Here is a 27,434-nt window from a genome sequence, read left to right as displayed (position 1 = left end):
ATTGCAGTTTAAGTTCTAATACACAGTTAAAACAAGATTATAGAGGGTGTGTTGGAGGCGCTTCGAATATTGACTAGGAAAGTGGGGAACCTTGCTGAGAAACACTGGTCTATATCCTGTCTTACATATTGATCGTTTTTGGCCAAAATATAAAGTGGCTGTTTCATGTTCCTGTTGTAGATAGCTTATTTGTATGCATGTAAGCAAACTGCAGAAAGGAATTTTGCATCATTATCAATCAGCATTAATATTAATCTCATTTCTTTATACAGGTGAAAACTGCCAAACGAGTTTCGCCTTATTGCACTGACACAAAAAAATGGCAAAAGCCAACCAACAGATGTCGCAAACGGCTCACCAAGCATGATGCACTAGCGCAAGACACTTGCCAATGACCGTAGAGAGGGGGATTCCGCATTTAATAATTAAAAAAATGCAATACTACGTGAAAAGCAGAATCATGTGTATATTTTCCTTCTAAAAAATAATTCTAAAAGTAATTCCGTCATGCGTTCCCTCTAAATTGGCATATTCAAGCTGGTAATTTCAAGAAACCCTTAATGTGTGATATAGAAAATTTTGTTGATTAAACCTAGAGGATGTTGAACTATATTTTTCAACGAATCCATATACAGTCAACACTGAAATCAATGCAGTCTCAGTTCCGCAATGTGTACATGAACTGGCATTGACGGGTTTACCAGTCTCAGACGTGCAGGCAGAGGGGGGCATCCGAGTGTGCGGGTAGAGCTGTACAGTAAACAATTTTGGTAAGCTTGCAATGATACACAGCAGAACTGCATGCTAGTGCAGACGTCGCATGCCGCATGTGCACGCCTGTCAGTGGAGCCTGGGTGCACACAACCATACAAGCTGGACCAGGAGGAAAACAATCTCAAGCGCTTATTTGGGCTCTCCTCGAGGGCGCGTGATTACATGATGAGAGAGAGAAGAGAACTGCTGCTATCATGAACGAATGTAAAACATACCACAGATTTTAGGCAGGCATTGGTGAATAAATAAAAAAAAAAAACCAAGCAACTCGCCCTGCAATGGAGAACCAGGCGGCGATGGAGCAGCAGAGCTACGAGGACGTGCGGAAAAGCGGTTATCTCCGCAAACAGAAATCTATGCACCGGCGCTTTTTCGTTCTCCGGGCTGCATCGGAGCAGGGCCCGGCCAGACTCGAATATTATGAAAACGAAAAGAAATTCCGTAGCAAGTCACCAGTCCCAAAGAAAGCAGTGAACCTAGACTCTTGCTTCAACATCAACAAACGGGCAGATTCAAAGAACAAGCATATGATAGTGCTGTATACCCGCGGGGAGAGCTTTGCCATAGCCGCGGACACTGAGGAGGTACAAAACGAATGGTACCAGGCCATGCTGGATCTACAATGTAAATGTGAGTCAGAAATTATGTTGTACCCTTGAGTCAAATTCGTCAATGACCTGTCTTTCATATATATGCTGCAGCATAGACCTTGATGATTGTAGTTTCTTAACCTGCCCATCAACGTGTTGATGATGGGAGCCCCCTTGGCTTCAGCAGATCTATATTTGCAAAGCTGTTTGGCTTCAAATGCACGTTCTACCCCACCCGTCTGTTTAATGTAGCCACCACACCTGGAAATGTGGACGCACGCGGTATTAAAATAGCCGGATAGATTACGGTGCATGCTTCGTAGAACCATTCAGTGCATTCATAAATAGACAAATTAATCATTTGAATTTAATTGAATTATGTATTGAAAATAGAGATGTAAAATATTAAATATTCTAATGCTCTCATCACTAGACAGAACTACTATAGCGCGTAGTGCGAGAGTGGCGCATTGTGCAACGCTGCTGCAGCGCTCAGGACTGTTTTTGTTTTTCTACACATTTGTGCATGTTGTACGTGTAACCTACATTTCTGTCATAGCGATTCCGCCGGGGAGGGGAGCCGCGGCAGCCGTGCGTGTTTATTGGAATACGGGTCTCCTCTTGCCCCATCCTTCGTGTTTTGGTAGAACATGATCCCCCCCCACCCCGCCGCTGAATGAACCGTTCACCGGGTTGAACAGCAGGCCATCAGTGTGATGATATGGAGACATTAGTTGCCGAGCAAGCGATTCTATAAGCCTTCCTCGGTTTAATTCATGTCCTTAAAGGCTATAATGGATTCACTTGGTTGTATCCAGCAACTGCACGGAGAACATCTCTTACTCCATTTTTACAAGCACGCTACAAAATGTGCAACATTGCTCAGATAAATGGCCAAATCAGTTACAACCATTTATATTATACACTAATCATTCAAAATCTGTTCTGACCTGGACTGGTTGGTTTGATCGGCACAGGGCTACTTTCTCGTGCATAACTAAAAGCTATAACGTAAATGTAACAAACTTTTGCCCTTGTGACCCTCTCAAAACATGTAAAAGTAAGGACAACTTTTATTTATGTATTTCTTTTTCTTTTTTTCAAAATCCACCCAACTCTACAGATCAAAAGCTTTAGGGAAATTAAAATGTACTTCTTTCTTTATTTTTTGTTTGTTTACTTCTACATAGGATTACATACAGACATACACCACACACAAGAATTTGCATGTGGTGAAGTAGTAATAAATCTAAATAATTTGTGAATTGCATATGTGTGTGTGTGTGTGTGTGTGTGTGTGTGTGTGTGTGTGTGCGCGCTTATTTAGGAAAATTGATTGTCCCACCAGAGATATCCAACAGCGAATGAAAATTGTACTAACCAACCCTGTTTTCAACTAATAAAATAGCATGTTTTCATGCCATTCTTTTAAGAAGATGACATTGGGTTAAAAAAAAAGCAACATCATCTTAATATTTTGCTCTAAATATGGTGAAAATATACTAAAATATAGTATTTTAATGACTGTAATTATAATATAAACAATTATTTGTTTCTGCTTGTAAAATTCTACCCCAAACGTTAATGATATAATTAATATATATATATTAGTGTGGCTAAATAACACAAAACTTACTTCAACTGTGTGCTGTGTGGAAACATACACATTGTTTGTGACAGTGGAAAATATTTCATATTTAAATTGTCTCTATAGACACAATCAACTGTACTGCATACTTTACAATTTCTTTAAATAAATGCATGTTTATTTCACTTTTCTATTGTGTTCCTATCTTTTATTTTGTATCTGTAGGTAAGACTCCTGATGAGTGTGGCAGTGGAGGAGACTGTGGACTGCCTTCCCCTGGCCCTGCCTTTAAGGAGGTCTGGCAAGTTAAAGTCTGGCCAAAAGGTTTGGGCCAGGCCAGGAATCTAGTTGGAATCTACAGACTTTGCTTAACGGACAAAACAGTCAACTTTGTCAAACTCAATTCTGATGTTGCAGCTGTGGTCCTCCAGCTGATGAATGTGCGACGCTGTGGCCACTCAGAAAACTTCTTTTTCATTGAAGTGGGTCGTTCTGCCATGACAGGTCCTGGAGAATTCTGGATGCAGGTAGAGGATTCAGTGGTGGCGCAGAACATGCATGAGACCCTTCTTGAGGCCATGAAGGCTCTGAGTGAAGAGTTTCGTCAAAGAAGCAAATCTCAGACTGTTGGTGTGAGCTGTGGAGGAGGAACTGCTTCTAACCCTATTAGTGTACCTTCTAGACGACACCACCCAAATCTACCACCTTCACAGGTTGGTTTTTCCAGACGTGCTAGAACGGAAACACCTGGAGCATCAAACACCAACACATCTCCAACTCCACGGCATGGATTCTCTAGGTCACGGACAGCCAGCATTGGGGCTCGTACAGAGGATGGAGGGGGCAGAGCAACGGCACTCAGCACAAGTCCCAGTCTCAATGGTTCATCCTGCTCAACTACCCCAACCCTGAGACCTAAACCCACACGAGCACCTACTCCAGCGAAAATCACCCTCAGCCTAGCACGATACACTCCTAACCCTGCACCTTCCCCAGCCCCCAGTCTCTCATCCAGCTCTGGTCATGGGTCAGAATGTGGGTTAGGTGGAGCTGCCTTTGGAACAGTGCCCATCTGCACTTATGCTCGAATTCCTCAGAGAGTGTCCATGTCAGGATCACCCAGTGATTATGGTTCCTCGGATGAGTATGGCTCCAGCCCTGGAGAGCACTCCCTGCTAGCCACAGGGTTCCCTGGTGCCCTTGTTGAAGGTGGAGCCAGCTATATCCTGATGGGTCACAGAGAAGGATCTCACAAACGTGTTCATGGACGCAGAGTTCTTCGTCGTTCATCTAGTCGCGAATGTGAAGCTGACCGCAGGCTGCTCAGCAAGCGTGCTTCCTTACCCCCCACCTCTACCCAGGAGCGTTTGGTCCCACACCGCAGGGAGGAGGAAGAAGAGGATGAAGAAGACTATGCAGTGATGTCACGCAGTGCAAGTAGAGAGTCTTTTACTTCACGCCGAGGCTCAGGGGGTTCAGCTACAACATCATTGGTGCAGGAAAACTCAGCAGATAAAGGTGTCAGTACTAAAGGTGGGCCTGAAGACTCCTCAATTGACAGTGGCTACATGTCTATGTTACCAGGTGTTACAGCTCCTCCTGCTTCATTGTCACTATCAGTTTCTGGTTCAGATGTAGTGCCAAAGGGTGGAGATGAATACATGGCCATGACCCCCAATAGTAGTGTCTCACCTCCTCAGCACATCCGCCTACCCATTAATGAGGGCTACATGATGATGTCTCCTAACAGTAGCTGTTCACCAGACTTACATGGCCTGAGTGGATGCATTTGGGGCAGCAGGGGCAGCATGGAGAGTCGGGCAGGCAGCGACTACATGAACATGTCACCTATTAGTGCCAGGTCAGCTTGCAGTACTCCTCCATCACACCCAGAGCAGCAACCACTGCAGCCAAAGATGGTCTATTCTTATTTTTCGTTGCCACGTTCATATAAACACACTGCCCTCTCAACCCGTTTTGAAGATGATCTGGACAGGGTTTGTATGGGTAGAGGTGAAGCTGGAGGAAAGGTTGTTTACCATTGTGGAGGGGACACACCTGTGGGCTCAGGTGGTGGTGGACAACTCTCTCTGTCCTCATCCTCTTTCTCCTCTAGTTCAGCTAGCAGTGAAAGCCTTGAAGACAGGTCGTTGTCTCTGTCTGTTGGTGGAGTGGGAAGAGCAACCAGACTAACCACAGGACACAGGGTAGGGGGAACTCACCCCATAGTTTCAGCCCAACACCATCACCAGCAGAAATGTGGGCCAGGTTTTCAGAAACAGGGTCATTTACAGCCAAGAAAGGACAAGTTGTCCAACTTTTTTGTGGATATGTCCAAAGCCAATACGTTGCCGAGAGTCAGGGAGACTTTGCTCCCAACTGCATCCCAGAGCCCTGGAGAGTATGTGAGCATTGTTTATCAGGGTGAGCGAGGAGGACATAATAAGGTGAGGACTACAGCTGAGCCAGGAAACTCCATGGCACAAGGACATCAAAGAGCCTTTCACCGACCACAGCCATGTCAAAGTGGATCTGCCAACCTTCCCCGGAGCTTCTCAGCACCACTCTCCACCTCCATTTCTTTATCCTCTGAATATGTGAACATGGACTTGGGTAACTCACCTTCTTCTCTCACTCCTCTGTCTTCTTTTAAACCCACCCCAAAAGTCAGAGAGGAGATCAGCAGAGCTCCTCAAGTAAAACAAGAAATGGAAATGGGACTCAGGAAGAGCAGCGTGACAGGCTTGACATCTACAGATATCACTGCTGCTCCTTTTACAGACTATACTGAGATGAAATTTGGATTGGATGCAGATAAAACATCCATGTCCCCTAAACCTGGCCAAACACCTCTGCCATCCTCCATGGAGCAGGAGCATAACATGAATTATCCTTCACCCAAAGCTTTTTCAAATGTGGATCAGGGTGCCCGTCTAGTGAGGGCAGAATCATCAGCAAGAAGGCGGCATCGCTCTGAGACATTCATAGCAGCTCCAGCTCTCCCCCTCTCCCCCTCTGCTTCCCCTTCTCCTTTTTCTGAGACACCACATTGTGGTCCACCACGACAGCAAGGATTAGAGAGTAACCTTTGGTCTAATAATCAGCCACCCTCTCCACAGTGTGCCAGCCCTGGAGTGGCAACTCTTCCTGCTGCTCAGGCATCTTCCTTAACCCTGGAGCAAGGCCTCAACTACATTGATTTAGACTTGGTCAGTAAGGAGAATCAAACCAGTGTGGATGGACCTTCTGGCCCTCACTCGTTTTTCTCTCCTGTAGTAGGAGGGTTGAGTGGGGGATTGGGTGGAGCAGGAGGAAACACCACCTCCAGCATCAACACATATGCCAGCATTGATTTCATCAAATCAGATGAATTAAGAGTTCATCAGAGCAGCAGGAAGGACAGCAAAGGTAAAAGCATTGTACACTACAACACTTTATTTGCTCCATTACTGAAGGCCACTTCATATGTTTGCCTTTCCATACTGTTACCATTCAGCTTTTCAGAGTATTAATCTTTGGTTGTTTTTCTGTCCTAACCAATGTGACTGCTGAATATGATCAAAGGTGTCATCTCTCACAGAACATGATCAGTGGTATCACAGAACATTTTTAGAATCCTTATCTCCTTATTAGAATAATAATGGTTATAAAGTAACAATATTCCTTTATCAGCATATGATTCTAACATTCATTCAAGACTCATGCAATCATTTTTAAAAATTGTTATTCAGTGTATTTTCGCTTGAAATTACGAAATATTTCCTGCTGAGGCTCACAGTGATGGTAATGGGATTATCAAGGGATATTTTTGGGCCTCTCTCCTCTCTTTCTTTTGTTATAGAACAATAGTAAATATTGTAAAAGGCTTAGTTCTATTTGGGCTGCTCTCTGCCTGTTTCCAGTTGTGAAGTGGAGGTGGAGTATAAGAAGAATCTGACAGCTCCGGTGTTATAGTATTAACCACAGATCATTTAGGTTGTTGGTTTTGAGTGTGTGCTTGTTATAGTTTATGAGTGCATGATAAGGGCCGTGTGAGTACAGACATATGTGTGTATGTGTCTGTGATGTGTGTGGATTGAGAATATAGCATATTTGTGGCTTATCTAAGTGTTTATAAGGAATACCTCTGAGCAGCCCTGTATCCGCATATATATTTAACTCACTGTGATTGTAGATAATTATGGCTATTTAACTTCAGTCTTGCTGAAAATGTTCCTGAATGTGGTTCTGCTTCTACTCATCTCTCTCCTCTTTTCTCTTTTCCTTTTTCCTTTCTTCTAAGTCTTTCATCTTGCCCGTGTATATGTCTCTTTTGGTAACATATAGACAGACTTTGCAAGAATGTTTTACTCTAACCTTTTAAATTTTTTCTTTAAATGTTTCAGCTAGAAATTGGGACTAAGGACATGATTTTGCATATGTAATTCACTTTACCCTCAGTGACATGCCGTTGACCACAGAACTGGTGCATATAGCTGTCTTAAAACGGCTTGTCAGATGAGTGGCTTCTTTTGCTCTTATAGTCTTATGACTGGCTTCAGGTCAGTGTAATCCAGTGGTTCTCAACCTTGCACTTTCTTGATCCCTGGTCTGCATAAAGTTGAATGCTCACCCAAAATGTCTTAATTAAGCTACTGTGTGTAATGTTTTGATATTAAATGCTTTCTCCTATCTTAGCTGATTGTGTAGAAAGAGAACTATATTGATTTCCTAAAAAATTTTAAACACTATGGCTCTGTGATGTGTTCAACATTGCTCTGATTGTTTGAGGATACGAACATAGCATCATTGACCCTACCAATGGTTCTGAGGGTGGGATTACCTATTTTTCCAAACAGCAGATGGACGAAGTGTTTTGTAAACAGCCATTTTATTTGCAATTCCATTTGGTGCTGCAAGTGGCACAGAAATTGCAATTTGATTTCTACATTTTCTGTAGAAAAAGTGTGTGGTGCTTCCAGCTTGCCCATGCAAAAGTTGCTATCGCTATTGGGTGTTGCTAGGGCATTTGTATGCAGTTGCTAAAGTGTTCTGAATGTGTTTTGCAGTGCATGCACCACTAATTATTTTGACTAAGCGTCCTATCTTCCATAACTCCCATACCTAAAATTTGCTGAACAAAGATTTAGCCTCATCCAAAACTTTTAAAAAAGAAAGAAAAAATTGTCAAGGTAGTATCCTTGACTGTGCAATTTAGTTCAGTGCTGAGCTTATGGAGCATCCTGAAAACCATCTTATGTAAATTACTTACCATCAGGGTGGAAAGTGAGCAGGGTTGATTCAAAAACGAGGGCAGGAAATTGTACAATATGAGTATAAAAGACAAAGAAATGTTTTTAGTGGTTGAAAGAAAGATGACACCAGAGAACAAAAGAATAGACTAAAAGAGAGTATGTGGCCTCAGAGAGACAGTAAGGTTGAGACTAGATAGAGAGAGAAAGATTAACAGAGACAGACAAGGAGTCAAAGCGTCAATGCAGGTATTGTGTGACTCAAAGTGACGCTCTGAAGGTTTTACCTCATACAAACCCAGTCACCACAGTGGTGCTAAGAAGTAGGGAATCTGCTCCAACCCAAAGCTGTCTAGACAAGCAGGTTGTTGTAGGTCAGATGAGCTGTAATCTAGCTGACCCATCAGCAGCCCAGAGGAGAATACATTCCTTTACAGTGGACCTGAAGGAGGGCATTTACTCACACCAACATTATTGCATGGCAATGTATCTGTGTCTTTTGTGTATGTGCAGTGATTCATTACATTACTCAAGTAGAATTATCATTAGTTAAAAAATGGAGAAAAAACTCCTATTTGTCCTCAGTGTACCTTTTCCCAGTAACACACCCCTCATAGGGCTAAAGTTTAGAATTGGTAGCTATGTTTTGTCTGCATGCCTATTTGTTGTTAAAGCACAAATCTTTGCTCTCTCATAAGCTGCTTCCATGTGCTGATTTTGCACCTTGTGGTTTCTATTTTTTTGGTTGTTTTGTTGAATTATATTAACTGCATTAGAGGGTTTTTGTTGTCTACATCTGATCCTGCAACCTAATTGGACCCGATGAAGCAAAATCCACTGAATAAAGGATCAGTGTAATTTTATCCAAAGGCCTATTCTGCATCTCAATACAAATAGTGTAGTTATCACAAACTGTCTTGTCATTATTTTTTATAACATTTAAATAAAAGGTTTCAGAAATCTGCAACTTTCCTGACGTATCTACTACATTTTTAACACATTTTTCACATTTTAAAACTGGGGTCCAGGGGGCCACAAGGGAGTGCTAGACCCCACTAGGGTCAGTGGAACAGTTTAAAGAACAGTGTTAAAAATTTAAAAATAAATAAATAAAAAAGATTCTAATACATAAGTAAATAAATGAGTAAATAAATAAATAGTGCATCTAACAGTACAGAACTACAGAGAGTAGGAAAAAAAAATCAATAATGTAGCTTAATAGAAAATATTTTCTAAATAATATTCTAGAAATAATTATAATATGAATTGGGACAGTATTAGGTCTTTATTAAATACTATATATATATATATATATATATATATATATATATATATATATATATATATATATATATATATATACACACACACACACACACACACACACAGGTGCTGGTCATATAATTAGAATATCATCAAAAAGTTGATTTATTTCACTAATTCCATTCAAAAAGTTGTATATTATATTCATTCATTACACACAGACTGATATATTTCAGATGTTTCTTTTAATTTTTTTGATGATTATAATTGACAACTAAGGAAAATCCCTAATTCAGTATCTCAGAAAATTAGAATATTACTTAAGACCGATACAAAGAAAGGATTTTTAGAAATATTGGCCAACTGAAAAGTATGAACATGAAAAGTATGAGCATGTACAGCACTCAATACTTAATTGGGGCTCCTTTTGCCTGAATTACTGCAGCAATGTGGCGTGGCATCGAGTCGATCAGACTGTGGCACTGCTCAGGTGTTATGAGAGCCCAGGTTGCTCTGATAGTGGCCTTCAGCTCTTCTGCATTGTTGGGTCTGGCATATCGCACCTTCCTCTTCACAATACCCCATAGATTTTCTTAAGGTCAGGCGAGTTTGCTGGCCAATTAAGAACGGGGATACCATGGTCCTTAAACCAGGTACTTGTAGCTTTGGCACTGTGTGCAGGTGCCAAGTCCTGTTGGAAAATGAAATCTGCATCTCCATAAAGTTGGTCAGCAGCAGGAAGTATGAAGTGCTCTAAAACTTCCTGGTATACGGCTGCGTTGACCTTGGACCTTAGAAAACACAGTGGACCAACACCAGCAGATGACATGGCACCCCAAATCATCACTGACTGTGGAAACTTTACACTGGACCTCAAGCAACGTGGATTGTGTGCCTCTCCTCTCTTCCTCCAGACTCTGGGACCCTGATTTCCAAAGGAAATGCAAAATTTACTTTCATCAGAGAACATAACTTTGGACCACTCAGCAGCAGTCCAGTCCTTTTTGTCTTTAGCCCAGGCGAGACGCTTCTGACGCTGTCTGTTGTTCAAGAGTGGCTTGACACAAGGAATGCGACAGCTGAAACCCATGTCTTGCATACGTCTGTGCGTAGTGGTTCTTGAAGCACTGACTCCAGCTGCAGTCCACTCTTTGTGAATCTCCCCCACATTTTTGAATGGGTTTTGTTTCACAATCCTCTCCAGGGTGCGGTTATCCCTGTTGCTTGTACACTTTTTTCTACCACATCTTTTCCTTCCCTTCGCCTCTCTATTAATGTGCCTGGACACAGAGCTCTGTGAACAGTCAGCCTCTTTTACAATGACCTTTTGTGTCTTGCCCTCCTTGTGCAAGGTGTCAGTGGTCGTCTTTTGGACAACTGTCAAGTCAGCAGTCTTCCCCATGATTGTGTAGCCTACAGAACTAGACTGAGAGACCATTTAAAGGCCTTTGCAGGTGTTTTGAGTTAATTAGCTGATTAGAGTGTGGCACCAGGTGTCTTCAATATTGAACCTTTTCACAATATTCCAATTTTCTGAGATACTGAATTTGGGATTTTCCGTAGTTGTCAGTTATAATCATCAAAATTAAAAGAAATAAACATTTGAAATATATCAGTCTGTGTGTAATGAATGAATATAATATACAAGTTTCACTTTTTGAATGGAATTAGTGAAATAAATCAACTTTTTGATGATATTCTAATTATATGACCAGCACCTGTGTGTGTGTGTGTGTGTGTATATATATATATATATATATATATATATATATTAGATAGATAGATAGATAGATAGATAGGTAGATAGATTGATAAATACATGATGATAATGATCATATTTGGGGGTCCGTGGCATCTAATCAAAGATTCCTGATCTAGCAGACTGTCCAGGCTGCTTTTTTCATACAACAAAAGTGAATAGTTAATGTGTCAAGCTTTAAAGGCACAATATGTAAGATTTTTGCATTAAAATATCTAAAAACCACCTGTACAGTGTTATGTTCAGTGTTTTGTTCACTTGTATAATTGCATTATCCCAAATGTTTTCAACAATGTTTATATCCAGAGAAATTATCAGATTTAACCAGTGTAATGTCCCTCCTTATTGCGACGCCTGTCAATGGCGTCATGTCCGTGTTATCATCGGTTTCCACTTGCCAAAGAAACTATGGCAACTCAGTGAATCTCATGAAAAATGCAGTAGTAGTAGATGTAGCTGTAAATAAAGTGATATGTTTGAGTAGTAATTTAGCATTAAACATTACGTTACTTGCAGCTAATTCATTAGAATTATATAAAATCATGTGATCAAACGTAACGGTTATAAAACTTTATTAATGAACATGATTTCTGAGTCCCTTCTGATTGATTTTCATCTGCAGTGGAGGTGAAGGCAACAACTCCCATCATTCCCCACTCCTTCACAACATCATCAAGCTACGCCATTGTTATTGTTTTGAGTTTGCGATCTCTAGCTGCGAAAATTAAATACTGTGCCTTTAAGACTGAAATTTAAGTTAGTTGCAGAAAATCTCATATTTTATCTTAGCCATCTCTGCTCTCCTTTTATTCACTAACTAACAGTCGGCAACTCACTCTGAGACTCTGGCCTTTGAGTTTAAGTTCAAAGGCCAGAGTCTCAGAGTGAGTTTCCCGACTGTTAGTCTCAGAGTGAACTAAATGCATTAAAGGTGAACTAACCCTTTAATGCAGTTGTTTTTTTAGTGTACTGTTAATATACATGCTTGACCATTGGAAGGATATAGTTTGATGTTTTAAGCCTGGTTTATTTCAGTTCAAGCCTAGAACTTTCTATGACAGAAAAAACCTTGCTTTTGTAGTGTAAGTGAGAAGATTTGATGCTTATTTTGGACTTTTGATTTGTCCTACGTCAAAGGAAGACTCGTCCGTTTTGTTTCCTTAGTGATACTAATGAGAGTGTTGTTCGTTTTCTCCCCCCTGCTTGTTTTTCTTTCTCTCCGTCTCTGCTTGTCAGCCAAAGTAAGCTCCCATCCTCTCCAAGCCTTTAATAGTAACACACACATACATACTCGTTAGGGTCGAGGTCTGCAAAGGTGTAAAATCTAGATTGACAGTCACATGCCCTCAACCAACCACCTGTTTCTGCTGCAGCTCTAGTTATTACTGCCATTATAGTTATAATACACCATTTTAAATATTTATGTTAAAAATATGCATCATCTAATGTAGATAATTTATGAAGCTCCTGCTCCTCAAAATCATTGTGTGGCCAATACTTTCAGCTTCACCTGCATGACTTATTTTTCAAACCAGTTTACCACAAACCCTGCCCCACAGCTGATTCTAAAGATTTCATTGGTCATGTCAGTCACAGTGCTGATTGCCTACACAATGCTGAAACAAATACTAACCCCTAATCATAACATTAATCTTAGTACAGCATTAGTAGGACATCCGAACATGACGCTTGCTATTCAGGCCAAAGAGTTCAATCTTTGTTTCTCATGGTCTGAGAGTCCTTCAGGTGTCAATTGGCAAACTTAAGGCGGGCTGTCATGTGCCTTTTACTGAGGAGTGACTTCCGTCTGGTCACTCTACCATACAGGCCTGATTGGTGGAGTGCTGCAGAGAAGGTTGTTCTTCTGGAAGGTTCTTCTCTCTCCACAGAGAAACACTGAAGCTCTGTCAGTGTGACCATCAGGTTCTTGGTCACTTCCCTGACTAAGGCCCTTCTCCCACAATCACTCAGTTTGGCCACGCAGCCTGCTCTGTTGGTTCCAACTTCTTCCATTTACGGATGATGGAGGCCATTGTGCTCATTGGGACCTTCAGTGCTGCAGAAAGTTTTCTGTACCCTTCCCCAGATCTGTGCCTCGATACAATCCTGTCTCGGAGGCCTGCAGACAATTCCTTGGACTTCATGGCTTAGCTTGTGCTCTGACATGCACTGTTAACTGTGGGACCTTATATAGACAGGTGTGTGCCTTTTCAAATCATGTCCACTCAACTGAATTTACCACAGGTGGACTCCAATCAAGTTGTAGAAACATCTCAAGGATGATCAGTGGAAACAGGATGCACCTGAGCTCAATTTTGAGTGTCATGGCAAAGGCTGTGAATATTATGTACATGTGATTTTTTTTTCCCGTTGCTTATTTTGAATGGATTTGCAAAGATTTCAAACAAACTTCTTTCACATTGTCATTATGGGGTATTGTTTGTAGAATTTTGAGAAAAATAAGGCTGTAACATCAAATGTGGAAAAAGTGAAGTGCTGTGAATACTTTCCAGATGCACTATACATTGTTTTTGTAATTATTTTAGTAATATTCTGTTCTAGTAAATACATAATTTTTAGTAATTAAGTTATCCAGGAGGATTTTAGAACTTGTGCTTGTACCTTTCATGATGGACAGTAAGCCAGTGAATTTGTGAATTCACCTTTTGAAATCCTAAAATTAGATTTCAGTCTAGACACTCAACTGACAAGACCATAAGATATGGACAGAGGGAAATATGTTACTATTTATGTCTATATATGTATGTATGTATGTGTTTGTGTGTGTCTGAGAGAGAGAGAGAGAGAGAATTTGTGTGTGTGTGTGTGTGTGTGTGTGTGTGTGTGTGTGTGTGTGTGTGTGTGTGTGTGTGTGTGTGTGTGTGTGTGCATATGGGTATATGTGTGTGGGTAGGTGCTTGTCTGCAGGGAGATTATGGTTAACTCAAGTGGGTGTACCGAGAGCAGAGCCAATTGATCTGTCTGCTGTTAACAAACCATCCACACACATACTGTCACACACAAACACTCACTCATGTGTATGCACTCAGAGCAGGAGTGGGTATAGGCATAGTTAGACTGAGAGTTTAGAGGATGAGAAAGAGAATTGTAATGCATGTGTTTAGACTACTGATATTGTAAGGTTGCGAGAGAGAGAGAGAGAGAGAGAGAGAGAGAGAGAGTTGGATTCATTTCATTGCTCTAGAGAGTCTGTGGCATTTAATACAGTAAGGTGAAGGTGGCAGCAGGCCAGTTCACACACATATGCAGCAAATTTGTGGAGCTCGTCTAAAAACCATGAGATGGCTCACAACTAGTGGTCACAAATGAGCATTTCTATTGGGAGATAAAACATAATTGCTGATGGAGACAATGATGTTAGTTTGAGCAATATTCTTTTGTTTTCTTTATTTTTTCTTTTCTGTACATCACTGAAGTATTTTCTGTTATTTAGAAAGTGTCATTTAGAAATGTGTCTTGACAGTGATTATGCGTTGTGTTTTCTGTCAACGAGAATCAAGTGTGTGTGATGCATTTTTTTCTTGTAATTGTTCCTCTGTGCAGCATAAAACAGTCTCTTTTTTTGTTGAAACCAAGATACCTCTTTTCAGGATTTTTTGATGAATAAAAAGTTCAAAAGGGCAGTGTTAATTTGAAGTTTTACATTTATTTGAAACAAATGTTTCTGCTTCCTATGATCAATATAAAGGCACAATATGTAATTTTTGCCACTAGAGGTCAGTCATTCAAAACAAAGGCTTAACTTGAGGACGTCTTGATTTCACGGTGTTGTCTTCACGTCTACAACTGGTGGAAAAGAATATGATGGGACTCGGGCAGAAATCATATTCATGGATGAGCTAATATATTAAAGATTTTTTAACATTACTGTAGTATGAAGCAGGGTGTGGCTGAAGGCTTCTTCCGGTCAGGGGTATGTGGGGTAACGCAGCGCTGTTTTATTATATTAGATACATTTGTGTGTTTAAAGTTGTTATATTGCTATGTGCATTTGCTCGGTGGCTACTATGAGACACTTGTTGCACGCTGCAGTAAAGCTTGATCGATATTAGGCATGGTAAATCATGGTAAATCAAGATAACAAGATTTAAACAATAAGACTTACTGTGTTGAGCTATATAACATGATAAGTTTTCTGTCGATGAATGTAGTTGCTCACCTGTCTTTTGTTTCCATGGTTTCCATGGTTCCACCCTCCAAATCGAGGGTAATGCGGGTATGGTGGTGACATTAATAGGCAACGCACGGACACGGTCCGTGTCCTGGTTAAAATTGCTTATTTCTCTGGATTTAAACATTCTTGGAAACATTTGGGATAATGTAAGTCAACAAAATATATAACATTGTTCTAGTGGTTTTTGGATATTTTAATCCAAAAATCTTACATATTGTGCCTTTAATGTATTCTTGCTGAATAAATGTTTTAAAGCTACAGTCCATAACATTTTTTGGTTAAAAATTATCCAAAATCAATTTTTGAGCAAGTACATAACCAGCCAGTGTTCAAAACTATCTCATTATCTTAACTCGATTCACAACGGTAAGCTTGTAATAATGTTTTATAATAAGAGCGACATGGTGGATTTCCGCGGGAAATTCGAGCATGCAACAGTTCCTCTGTGCGTCATTACGTCACGTCCGTCACGTCCGTAAACAGAAAGGAAGGAGTTCCGTCCAGGCTAGTCAGTTTCACGTACAGATAACTGTTCCGCATATGACTGTAATTGCAGGTTTCGAACAAGAGATGGCGACAAAGAGGAAAAATCGCGGACTGCAGCTTTAAGTATTAAGTTTTTTTTTTGTTGTTGTTGTTTTTTAAATCTTACTGACCCCAAACTTCTGAACGGTACTGAATATATAGGCATCTTAAATGCAACTGTTGTAACACCAAGTTGTAATATAATTGGCTCAGTGCACATGTATTCACACACAATCATCAACCTGTTTTTTCTCTCTCTCTTGGCCTTTCAAACTTATGTCACACTCTGCTTGGCAAGTCCTCTCTCACAGATCCATACAACATTCTCTATTACAATTTTTCCTTACACACACCTCCCAAAGTACATAAACAGATCCAAACACATGGACACATGCTTGTCTCTCTCTCTTTCTCTCTCTCTCGCCACGAGCACATATACACAGACACACATCTCTCCTAGTCTCTTTGAGTGTGTCTCTCATTTCTGTTCTCTCTCTTTGGAAATGACTCACGACTGTGTTGGTCTGTTAGAGAGAAGAGAAGGGAGCCACCAATTCGGGATGGAGAGAAAGTATGGGGATGTTGTGATCTAGATCAGAGTAAAATGGTTTAGTAGTTTATAGTCATCTGGGTGTGTTTCTCTTTTACTCGAGACCTTTCACTCCTCTTCCAAGTTCCAAGTTGTTTTATGAGGCATGGGGAGACACACTGTGTGCATATGTTTTTATGTACAGAATTGATCTATTCACTTTTTTTAGCATATCAGTGGTGAGAAATTCTCATAGGTTCCATTTGTGTTCCATTTTAAAATAATCATGCAGAGCGATTTACTAAGGTTTGTGCTAGTCAGTTTACTAGTATTTGTGCTATTATTTAACGGCCAAAAAAAGCATGTCTTAAACCAGATGCTAATTTGCCCTGCTCTTGGTAGATTGCATTGGATTATGGATTTGATCCAGCTGTGTCTGTGTTCTTTAATTTGCACGTCATCAGTAGATCATGTGCAGAACTTCCCACATCCAGCCAACATTCATGTCCCCATTCATCACCATTACTTTTTAAATGATCAAATGCTAGGGGTGTGAATTATTGACTTAACAGTGAATCAGCTAATCATGTTTTGGTTTTTAGTTAAATGCATTTAAAATTAACAACAACAACAAAAATACAATTCACAGTAATTCAATTAGATTTGACAGTGAGCAGAGACTATATTCATACATTTTTATGATTGCATTTATTTGATTCTTAATCTTCCTATTAGACTTCTAATGTATCATAGGCAATAAAGAGAATAATTACAAAATTTGTTTTCACTAAATTTATTGCACCAAAAGTAACTGTAAAGGAAAGGCGTTGCCTATATTTCCTGAATTACCTAAAATGAAATAACTAGAGGTGGCATTAGGGTGGCAGAGAGATACTGGAATCTAAAGACCTTTACCGTCATGTTTAGTCTAGTAATGATTAATCATAATTTGTATGTTGCAAGACAGTAACCACACATTTAGGATTGAGCTAATTTAAGAATCAGCCCTTGAAAAACCCGCATTTTTACCACTAGTCCAAATTTAAGTGTGGTATATATGTCACTTTTGGAGGTTACAGACCTGGTACTTTGTAAAATTTGAGATAAAATATTAAATCTTCTTAAAACTTGAATTCTCTAGCACAGTTTCCTGAGAATTCATGCACAATTCATGCAAATTCATGTTTGCTGTGTGAGCACTGTGCGTTGCATTTGCAGTGTGTCGATTGTGTGTAAGGTGCCTCTCACTGGAGTGTTGGCCATTCACATACTGTACTACATCTTGGACTGTGAACCTCTCTGGCCTTTTTGTGCATATAGACGTGTCTGTGTGTGTGTGTGTGTGTGTGTGTGTGTCTGTGTGTGTGTGTGTGTGTGTGTGTGTGTGTGTGTCTGTGTCTTTGTCTGTGTGTGTTTTTGTGATTTATGAGGACACAAATTTGTATAATGACATGGGTATTACACTGGTATTACGACGTAAACATGAAATATGGGGTCATTTCATATTTAAAATAGCTTTAAAAACATACTAAACAATGTTTTATTAAAATGTAAAAATGCAAAATGTTTTCTGTGATGGGTAGGTTTAGTGTAGGGGGATAGAATGTACAGTTTGTACAGTATAAAAACCATTACGCCTGTAGAATATCCTCACTAAGATAGCAAAACAAACCTGTGTGTGTGTGTTGTGGGGACCAGGAATACTGGCAGTAAAAAGTACAGAAATAGAGTACTTTGATATTCTTTAAACGTGCAGTGAAGAATGAAAAAATGTGGAAATCCCATGGGACCTGTTCAGTGATGCTTTTATACTGGGAATAGAGAAGAATATAGACAGAAAGAACAGACTCTTGAGTAAACAAAATAAAAAAATCTAAGTGATGATCAGTTTCTAAGGACTATTATCATTACTGTCTATTCAGTTTCTTTTTGAGATTTTTTCAAATGCGTGTTTCTCTGCTTGAATGTGTGTGTGTGTGTGTGTGTATCTGAATCTTTTCTCACTGTCTCCTGTCTGTAGACTAAACTGAAAGTGGTTTGGTGCCTCTGTGACTATGTTATCCTCTGGTATGCTGTTTGTTATAACATTGAGACTAAGAATATGAGCTGGCACCCATATCCTCCAATGAGACAACTCAAATCTGAAGGAAACTCTGAGAAGACACATAATTTTGTGTTTGCTGCCTTGAGATTTTAAACAGTCAGATATCAGATTTTTTTTTTTTAAATGTAAATAAAAAACCATAAACCCAAATCTGGACAAGTGAAAACTTTCTGGCCAAGTTTGCTAGTTGAGAAGTACTAGATTTGGTAAGAATGAATTTGAGAGGATCCTGTGGGGCTCTTCACACAGGGCCTGTTACATTTGTAAAGGTTGAGGTTTTTCAACAAATCTAAACCTGTACTGCTGATCTAGTAGTCTGGAACTGTAATGACACTCCACTTAAACCTCATATATTATTTTATTTATATTTATTTGATCAAAAAGAAAAAACAATACTTACAATATTTTTAAATGTAATTTGTTCATGTGATGGCAAAGCTGAATTTTCAGCATCATTACTCCAGTCTTCAGTGTCACATGATGCTTCAAAATCATTCCAATATGCTGATTTGGTGCTCAAGAAACATTTCTTATTATTATCAATGTTGAAAATGGTTGTGCTATTAAAATTTTTTTTGTGTGTGGAAACCATGAAACATTTTTTCAGGATTCTTTGATGAATCATTTTTACAGTATTCATTTATTTTATCGCTCATCTACAATGGACATTGTTTTTGTATATTTTATGTAAGGTCATTGATTGTTATTATGGGTCATCAACAAGCAGTGCTTCTGAGATTTTTTTTTTTTTTTTTTAAATACTTTTAAGGTGCCTAACCGAGTATCTCTGTCTCTTTTTCTTTTTGCAGATTGTTAATGTACTCCTGCATTCAGTCCAGTCAGCACTTGTCCCTCCTGCGTGAATGCGTTTGTCTGTGTGTGCACCTGATGTGATCTGAAAAATGGTGCGATTGCCCACATCCCTCAGCAGTGGACAATTAACTGCCCTTGCCTCATAACAACATTTACTCTCATTAGTTGTCATTGGTTCAATCAAAATAAAATTTGTGCCAAAAGACTAAAGGTAATTTCCGCCAGAGATCACTGAAATGGACGTGTCCTTCAACCACTTAAGAAGGGCCACTGCCAACCAGGAGCCAATGATATTCCTTTTTTCCTCTACCACAAACTTTAAATTATCATAAGAGAGATGTTAAATAGTATGAACGATAGATGAAAAATATATATAGCAGACATAGTATTACTGAGAATAAATCTATCTATCTATCTATCTGTCTATCTATCTATCTATATATATATATAAATACAACGTTTTTTATAAAAGTGCCTCATTTTTGATTGTAGCCATTTTTACACAGGTCTCAATGTGCTCTGTAAAAGAAAATTGCTTTAGATTTTTTTGTTTTGTTTTGTTTTGCTTTCCCGTTCCTTTGTGTTCGCTATGCTGAACAAAGTCGAAAAACAGTTACAGTATAAAAGAGTGAAGAAAAACTATTCGATAGATGGAAGAGCTTTATTTGCTATGAATTGTGTATTCAGATTGCCTTACTGTGCTGTATTTGTGTATGTGTAAGTTCGTGTGTAATCAGTCATCCAAGCCTCAGCCATGCTGTGCCTCGGTTCACTAAAAAAGATTTGGACTCACACACACAGAGAGAGAGAGAGAGAGAGAAAGAGACTGCATATGCTATAACACTGTGTGATTTAAACTTTAGTGAATGCATCTGCTCCTCAAGATAAACATTTATATCATCCACTTTTTTCTTCTATTAATCTGAGCATGGTGGCATGGCTGGGAGCACAAAATCTGATGACTGATAGGGGTCTGATCAGTAAAACTGAAACTGCTATTGTGACTGTGTGTGTGTGTGTGTGTGTATGTATGTGTGTGTCCATGGCCTATTGTCCTTAGTCATATAACCAGGATAGTGTATTATTGTAGTATTTCTCATCCCCAGTTTACTACGATCACACACACTCACATTGATATCTCAAACTGTGCCTCTCTCAAATGCAGCTCTGTTATCAGCAGACTACTGCTATATAAATTTAACACACACACACCAGACAGCAGATATCTATCAAATTTCTCTGTCTGACCTGTTGACGATACTCTGACTGGATTTTACACTCCTGCAACTTACCTTTTGCACACACACACACACACACTTAATTTTCCCTGTAATAGTGAATGTGCTCCAGTTTCCTCTGCTTTTCATTATTTTGTTTTATTTTGTTCAGTTACACATGGAGCCGGGTCTTTTCATACCATCTGGGCAGTGGTGTCTGCCTTTACGTAGCATGTTCTCCTTTTTAAAAGATTTTATATATATATATATATATATATATATATATATATATATATATATATATATATATATATATATATATACACTTTTTATTTTGTGTTTATATACATATATATACACTACCAGTCATAAAGTTTTTGAACTGTAAGATTTTGTAATGTTTGTAATGTTTTGTAATGTAAAATTCTCTTCTGCTCAGAGACTTCATTTATTTGATCCAAAATATAGCAAAAACAGTAATACTGTAAAATATTATTATAATTTAAAATAACTGTTTTCTATTTTAATGTTTTAAAATGCAATTTATTCCTGTGTTGGCAAAGCTGAATTTTCAGCATCATTACTCCAGTCTTCAATGTCATACGATCCTTCAGAAATCATTCTAATATACTTTTGAACCGTAGTGATAATGTTACAAAAGTTTTATATTTCACATAAATGCTATTCTTTCTATTCAGCAATCAGTATATTAGAATGATTTCATGTGATACTAAAGACTGGAGTAATGATGCTGAAAATTCAGCTTTGCCAACTCAGAAATAAATTGTATTTTAAAATAAATTCAAATAGAAAACAGTTATTTTAAGTTATAAAAATATTTCACAAAATTAATGTTTTTGTTGTATTTTGGATCAAATAAATGAAGCCATGGTGAGCACAAGAGACTTCTTTTAAAGAACATTAAAAAATCTTAGCGTTTAAAAACTTTTGACCGGTAGTGTGTGTGTGTGTGTATGTATATATATATATATATATATATATATATATATATATATATATATATATATATATATATATATATATATATAGTAGTAGTAGTTCGTAGTATATATAGTAGTATAGTGTATATGTACTACATGTTATGTAGTATATATATATAGTAGTAGTACTACTGTAAACATTTGAAGTGGATCAAAAAAGTTAATCAAAGCTGTCCTAAGAACAAAGTTGTCCTAAGAAGAAGGTTTTAGGACAACTTTGATGAATGGTTTTGATCCACTTAAAAAGTTGACTACTATATATATATATATATATATATATATACACACACACATACATACAGCTGTTTTGACTTACTTTTGATGGATTCTGCAATTTTCTAATGAATCTAGAGTTTGTTTTGTGTAGTGTATGTAACTTGCAAAAACTATGTGTCAAAATGATCCTGTTTTAGTGCCAAATTCCTAACTGACACACTACCATTGATCATGCACTGAGCAAAATAAGCGAAACATGCTTTTTAATACCAGATTTTTAGTAACCAATATTTTTCTCTTTTGCCTACACAATCTGTGTATTTTTTATTACTTACTTGCTAATGTAAACTCATATCTCACATTGTACAACAGCTGCCTTCAGTTACCAGGAATCAACATGAAGCCTTATAGTGCTTATATGAATGCCTTTTCTATCATGTAAAAATAAAAGCCTCCTTAGGTTATGCTTATTATATACAGGTTCATTTATAAGTAAGACATGACATTCAATGCAGTGTTTCTAAGTGTTTAATAGAGGTGACATTTGCTTACAGTGTTAATACTCATCATCCACATCACTTATACAGTGGTTGTCAATGATTACCGATAACATGCATACCTCCCTACTGAAATGATCACATACTTCATAATCTGTACTAAGAATTAAAACAGAACAACAACAGGTGGTGATTATAATATGTGGTGGGCTTAATAATGTCCCCTTAAGAGTTTTAACCTCTGTGTTTACTTCCAATCCTGAACAGGACATATGCCTTTTTAAATCCACCTCATGGATAGACCATTACAAAAACAAAGAAAGCATCAAATTGTGTTTGTGTGTGCGTGTTTGTCTGTTTATGTCGGTCCAGTCCAACTGCAAAGTGTGTTTGGCTATTCTGTTTTACACCATGTTTTTTTTTTCCTATATTTTGACTGCCTTATTGTCTTTATTATGTCTTATTTAAAACACGGCAGCTGTAAAAGATGCTTTTTATTCTAGAACAGTGGGAAGTTTGAAGATTCTGCATTCTAGCAGTGGGATTTTTCTTTCTTCAGACTGACAATTTTATAGAGTGGTTTGGTGTATTCAATTGTATGTTCCCTGACTTTCTTTCCAGAAAACATTAACATGGTATTAAGTGATGTAGAAATACAGCCAAGGTCATATGTATACTGTAGGTAAGGACTATCTATATATAGTTCAGAAGAGAAAAAAAGAAACTAAAAAAAAAAAAAAGAAAGTAATCCTTTATTGTCTATAAGTACCTGCAAGTTATTGGGAAAAAGGGTCTGATATGCACAATCAGGGGTCTGTGTAAAGTTACAAAGTTGATCTGTTCTTCTGTATATCTAATGCTATGAAACATTCAATGACAATTGTGTATAAAAGGGTTTTAATAAGAGAATTATTAGGCTGTGGGCTACTGTATAGTTCTGTGAATAAGGGGAATACTGGGCTCGGGTGGGCATGGGAGACTGTATGGAATGGATAATAGTAGAAATGTCTGTTAAATTCAGAAATTCATCAATGATTATTGCCTGTGATTAAGACAATGTCACTCCAATTTATGGAAAAAAAGATGAGAGAACTGAAATATGTGTCCAGTGTCTTTTTTATTATCAGATTGTCGTCCATGTTGGAAAGGTGTGTGAATTTGCGCGCGCGTGCATGTGCTTGGGTTACTGAAGTCTAGACAGATACCCGCCTCTTAAATGACTTTCAAGGATAAACCACCTGCCAAGCTGCATAATCATAATAGGCATGAGTGTGAACATGAGCGCGCGTGCGTTTGTGTGTGTCGACGTACAGGCTAGTCCCCATTTACGAGACTTTGAGGCGGCCATTACCCCTTGAAAAAAAACATCACATTCCTCGCACGGAAAGACAGGAACCTTCACATGCGTTCAGTGTGTGTGTGTGTGTGTGTGTGTGTGTTTGTGTGCCAACGTTAGGCCTCTGAGGACACCGTGTGGTTAGTGTGGGGTAAAACATCAACAACATAGCCTAGCTACTGTTTTCAATAGTATACAAAAGCCGCAGCGCCACATATGACAGACATGGAGCACGTTCAAGATCAAACCGGTGCGCAACGTTTTGATAACGGTTTCCGGGTTGAACGACATGTTTCCTGGAAACGGTGTGCAACGGGGTTTGAGATAGGCCTACGTTTTCTCTTGTTTGGTGGGTGTGTCAAAAATGTCAGCCCAATCAGCAGCAACATGTATATAAAGCACGCGCGGTATTAAAGAGACAACTCGCACAATGGGTCCAAGTAAAGTGATTAATGTAAAAATATTATACATATATTTAGCTATTGTATTGTGGAGTGACACTTTTATAAACTTTTCTATACTGCTATATGATGGTAAATATTACAATATCATAGCACAACAACAGTGATCAACATGATAAGCCTATGCTCACAATAAAAATAATAAGGTCATATCTCATAAAACAGTGTCGGAGAAGTGGATTAGCCTATCTTTCACCTGAAATGTTTGTCTTTTCATCATGAAATGCAAGGCAAATGTTGGATCACAATAATTAGGAACCACAGTTTCCACAAATCCCTTCACTCGATATGTTCTCTTTTATTCTGGATGGCAATGGCAGTGACTGTAACATCGAGCATATTTTGCAGTAACATGTATTTATACCGATTTCATCAGGCTCTGAAAATTCGTCAAAAAGAACCCAAAGAATGGCCTTCTCAGCTGCCATAGTTGCAACTCTTGCGTCATCAGAACAGTCAACGCACAACCGTTTCCGTTTAAAAAACGTTTTGTCGGGGCTGAATGCAGATATGATGTGTAATATTCAGTGTTCTATATACGCATTACAAGTAACGCGAGTTATGTAATCTTTTTCTTTTTAAAAACTACATTTCAAATAAAGGGTAAAGTAACACATTTTAAATTTACAACAAAATACCTTGCGTTACTTTTATCAAATAAGTAACACAAGTTATTTTGTTTTCCCATTTATTGACACCTCTCCTGTCCCCATGATGAGAGAAACCCTGAGTAAGGTACGGAGGTGTTGTGTGAACTGTGTAAACATATAGGTTATTGTAGTTCTATCTAGACTAAAATGTGAGCATGTGAGCATTGAACTTTCTTCTCCTGTCCTGTTCTGCAATCCAGAATGGCTGCACAGCTGAAAGGTTTGTTTGAGCTGCGCCCTCTACACTACAGGCATGAATTTGCATTTCCTTCAGCCTGAGGTTTATTCATTTCACTTTTGGTGTGAAAGGGCCTTAACATTTACCTTTTTTTTATTCTTTTTTTTTTTTTTTTTAATTACAAAACAAAGCAAGCCCAGTTAGTTAACATAACACATTACTTAAACTAAGTTACGTTTAGGGAGTAATGCAATATTGTAATGCATTACTTTTAAAAGTAACTTTCCCCAACATATTTGCAATATTTGCAAATATGACAGTTATAACATGCAGAAGCAGAAAAGTCTTTCAGATGACTACAAGAGATTCCAGGAGGCAGGTAAAACATAATTTGTTAAATATGTGGAAATCTGGAAATAACAGTTTTCCAACCCTACAGTTACAACCCAAATTCCTGAAATGTTGGGACCTTTTTTAAATTTGAATAAAATGAAAACTAAAAGACTTTGAAATCACATGAGCCAATATTTTATTCACAATAGAACATAGATAACATAAATGTTTAAATGGAGAATTTTTACACTTTTATCCACTAAATGAGCTCATTTCAAATTTGATGCCTGCTACAGGTCTCAAAAAAGTTGGCACGGGGGCAACAAATTAAGTTAATTAAGTTAATTGATATCAGGTCTGTAACATGATTAGCTATAAAAGGGATGTCTTAGAGAGGCAGAGTCTCTCAGAAGTAAAGATGGGCAGAGCTGTGAAAGAGTGCATAAAAAGATTGTGGAATACTTTAAAAACAATGTTCCTCAACGTCAAATTGCAAAGGCTTTGCAAATTTCATCATCTACATCTAAGGGACAAGGCCGAAGACCTTTATGGGATGCCCATTGTCTTCGAGCCCTCAGACAACACTGCATCATTCATCGGCATGATTGTGTCATGACATTACTAAATGGGCCCAGGAATACTTCCAGAAACCACTGTCAGTAAACACAATCCGCCGTGCCATCTGCAGATGCCAACTAAAGCTCTATCATGCAAAAAGGAAGCCATATGTGAACATGGTCCAGAAGCGCTGTTGTGTCCTGTGGCCAAGGCTCATTTAAAATGGACTGTTTCAAAGTGGAAAAGTGTTCTATGGTCAGATAAGTCCAAATTTGACATTCTTGTTGGAAATCATGGATGCCGTGTCCTCCGGGCTAAAGAGGAGGGAGACTTTCCAGCGTGTCATCAGCATTCAGTTCAAAAGCCAGCATCTCTGATGGTATGGAAGTGCATAAGTGCATACGGTATGGGCAGCTTGCATGTTTTGTAAGGCACTATGAATGCTTAAAGGTATATAAAGGTTTTAGAGCAACAAATGCTCCCCTCCAGATGACGTCTATTTCAAAATAGGAAAGGCCTTGTGTATTTCAGCAGGACAATGCAAAACCACATACTGCAGCTATTACAACAGCATGGCTTCGTTCTAGAAGAGTCCGGGTGCTGAATTGGCCTGCCTGCAGTCCAGATCTTTCACCTTTAGAGAAAAATACGTCAAAGACGACCACAATTTCTTCAGCAGCTGAAAACCTATATCAGGCAAGAATGGGACCAAATTTCAACACCAAAACTCCAGAAACTCATAACCTTGATGCCCAGATGTCTTCACACTGTTTTGATAAGGAGAGGAGATGCTACACCATGGTAAACATGCCCCCGTCCCAACTATTTTGAGACTTGTAGCAGGCATCAAATTTGAAATGAGCTCGTTTTGCGCATAAAATTGCAAAATTTCTGTTTAAACATTTGTTCATGTGATTTGAAAGTCTTTTAGTTTTAATTTTATTCAAATTTAAAAAACGTCCCAACATTTCCGGAATTTGGGTAGTAGTTCCAGTCTTAAAATTTGATTAAGACAAATTTGAACTATGTTTGCTGACTATAAATGCAAATAAGTTGGCAACCAGTGAGAATCGCTTTTGCAACATGCCACTTTAAAATCAAGCATAGTGGTCCTGTCCCAAATGGCACCTTAAACACTCGTGGTCTTCCTTGTGGACTTCATGATCATGTGTATGCCGCAGCCATTGTAAGTCCACAAGATCATAAATGTATAGGTGAGGTGACAAATGCAATGCATCCTGGTTAGAAAGTTTGTTTTACTTTGATTGTCGCCAAAGCCGAGTCATGATCAGATGTGCCATTAAAGTACTGCGAGAGCAAGATGACCCAGCCACCTGGATTGTGATTGGGGATTTAGTTTCCCCAGTTTCTGGTTTTTATTGACAACATGCTTGTTGCTTAAGCTTCTTTTGTAGTTATTTATTGGCAACATTTCGCTTAAAGGGTTAGTTCACCCAAAAATAAAATTTCCGTCATTAAATACTCACCCTCATGTCGTTCCACATCCGTAAAACCTTTGGTTATCTTCGGAACACAAATTAAGATATTTTTGATGAAATCCAAGAGGTTTTTTTTCTTCATTCAGCAATTTCATCTCTCCCCTGTCAGTCTCCTAT

General features: G+C 38.6%; 1 protein-coding gene across 1 annotated transcript; it reads left to right on the top strand.

Annotated features, from left to right (window-relative positions):
• The first annotated feature begins 544 nt into the window (after positions 1-544).
• Positions 545-20,845, top strand: si:ch211-284e13.4 (insulin receptor substrate 1-B). Its single transcript, XM_048188093.1, has 3 exons — positions 545-1,404; positions 3,178-6,360; positions 19,368-20,845. Exons 1-3 carry the CDS (start codon positions 1,053-1,055, stop codon positions 19,373-19,375), a joined length of 3,543 nt encoding a protein of 1,180 aa, XP_048044050.1. The 5' UTR covers positions 545-1,052; the 3' UTR covers positions 19,376-20,845.
• The last annotated feature ends 6,589 nt before the right edge of the window (positions 20,846-27,434 follow it).

The sequence above is a fragment of the Megalobrama amblycephala genome, linkage group LG4 (genome assembly GCF_018812025.1).
Source record: "Megalobrama amblycephala isolate DHTTF-2021 linkage group LG4, ASM1881202v1, whole genome shotgun sequence".
In the NCBI taxonomy this organism is placed as follows: domain Eukaryota; kingdom Metazoa; phylum Chordata; class Actinopteri; order Cypriniformes; family Xenocyprididae; genus Megalobrama; species Megalobrama amblycephala.
Note: the sequence above shows the minus strand (reverse complement) of the source record. Positions and strands in the feature narration are given on the sequence as shown.

Excerpts from the sequence above, each read along its gene's own strand:
- si:ch211-284e13.4 (XM_048188093.1), top strand. The coding sequence starts at position 1,053 with ATGGAGAACCAGGCGGCGATGGAGCAGCAGAGCTACGAGGACGTGCGG. Across the intron at positions 1,405-3,177 it reads GCTGGATCTACAATGTAAAT|GTAAGACTCCTGATGAGTGT; the intron begins GTGAGTCAGAAA and ends TTGTATCTGTAG.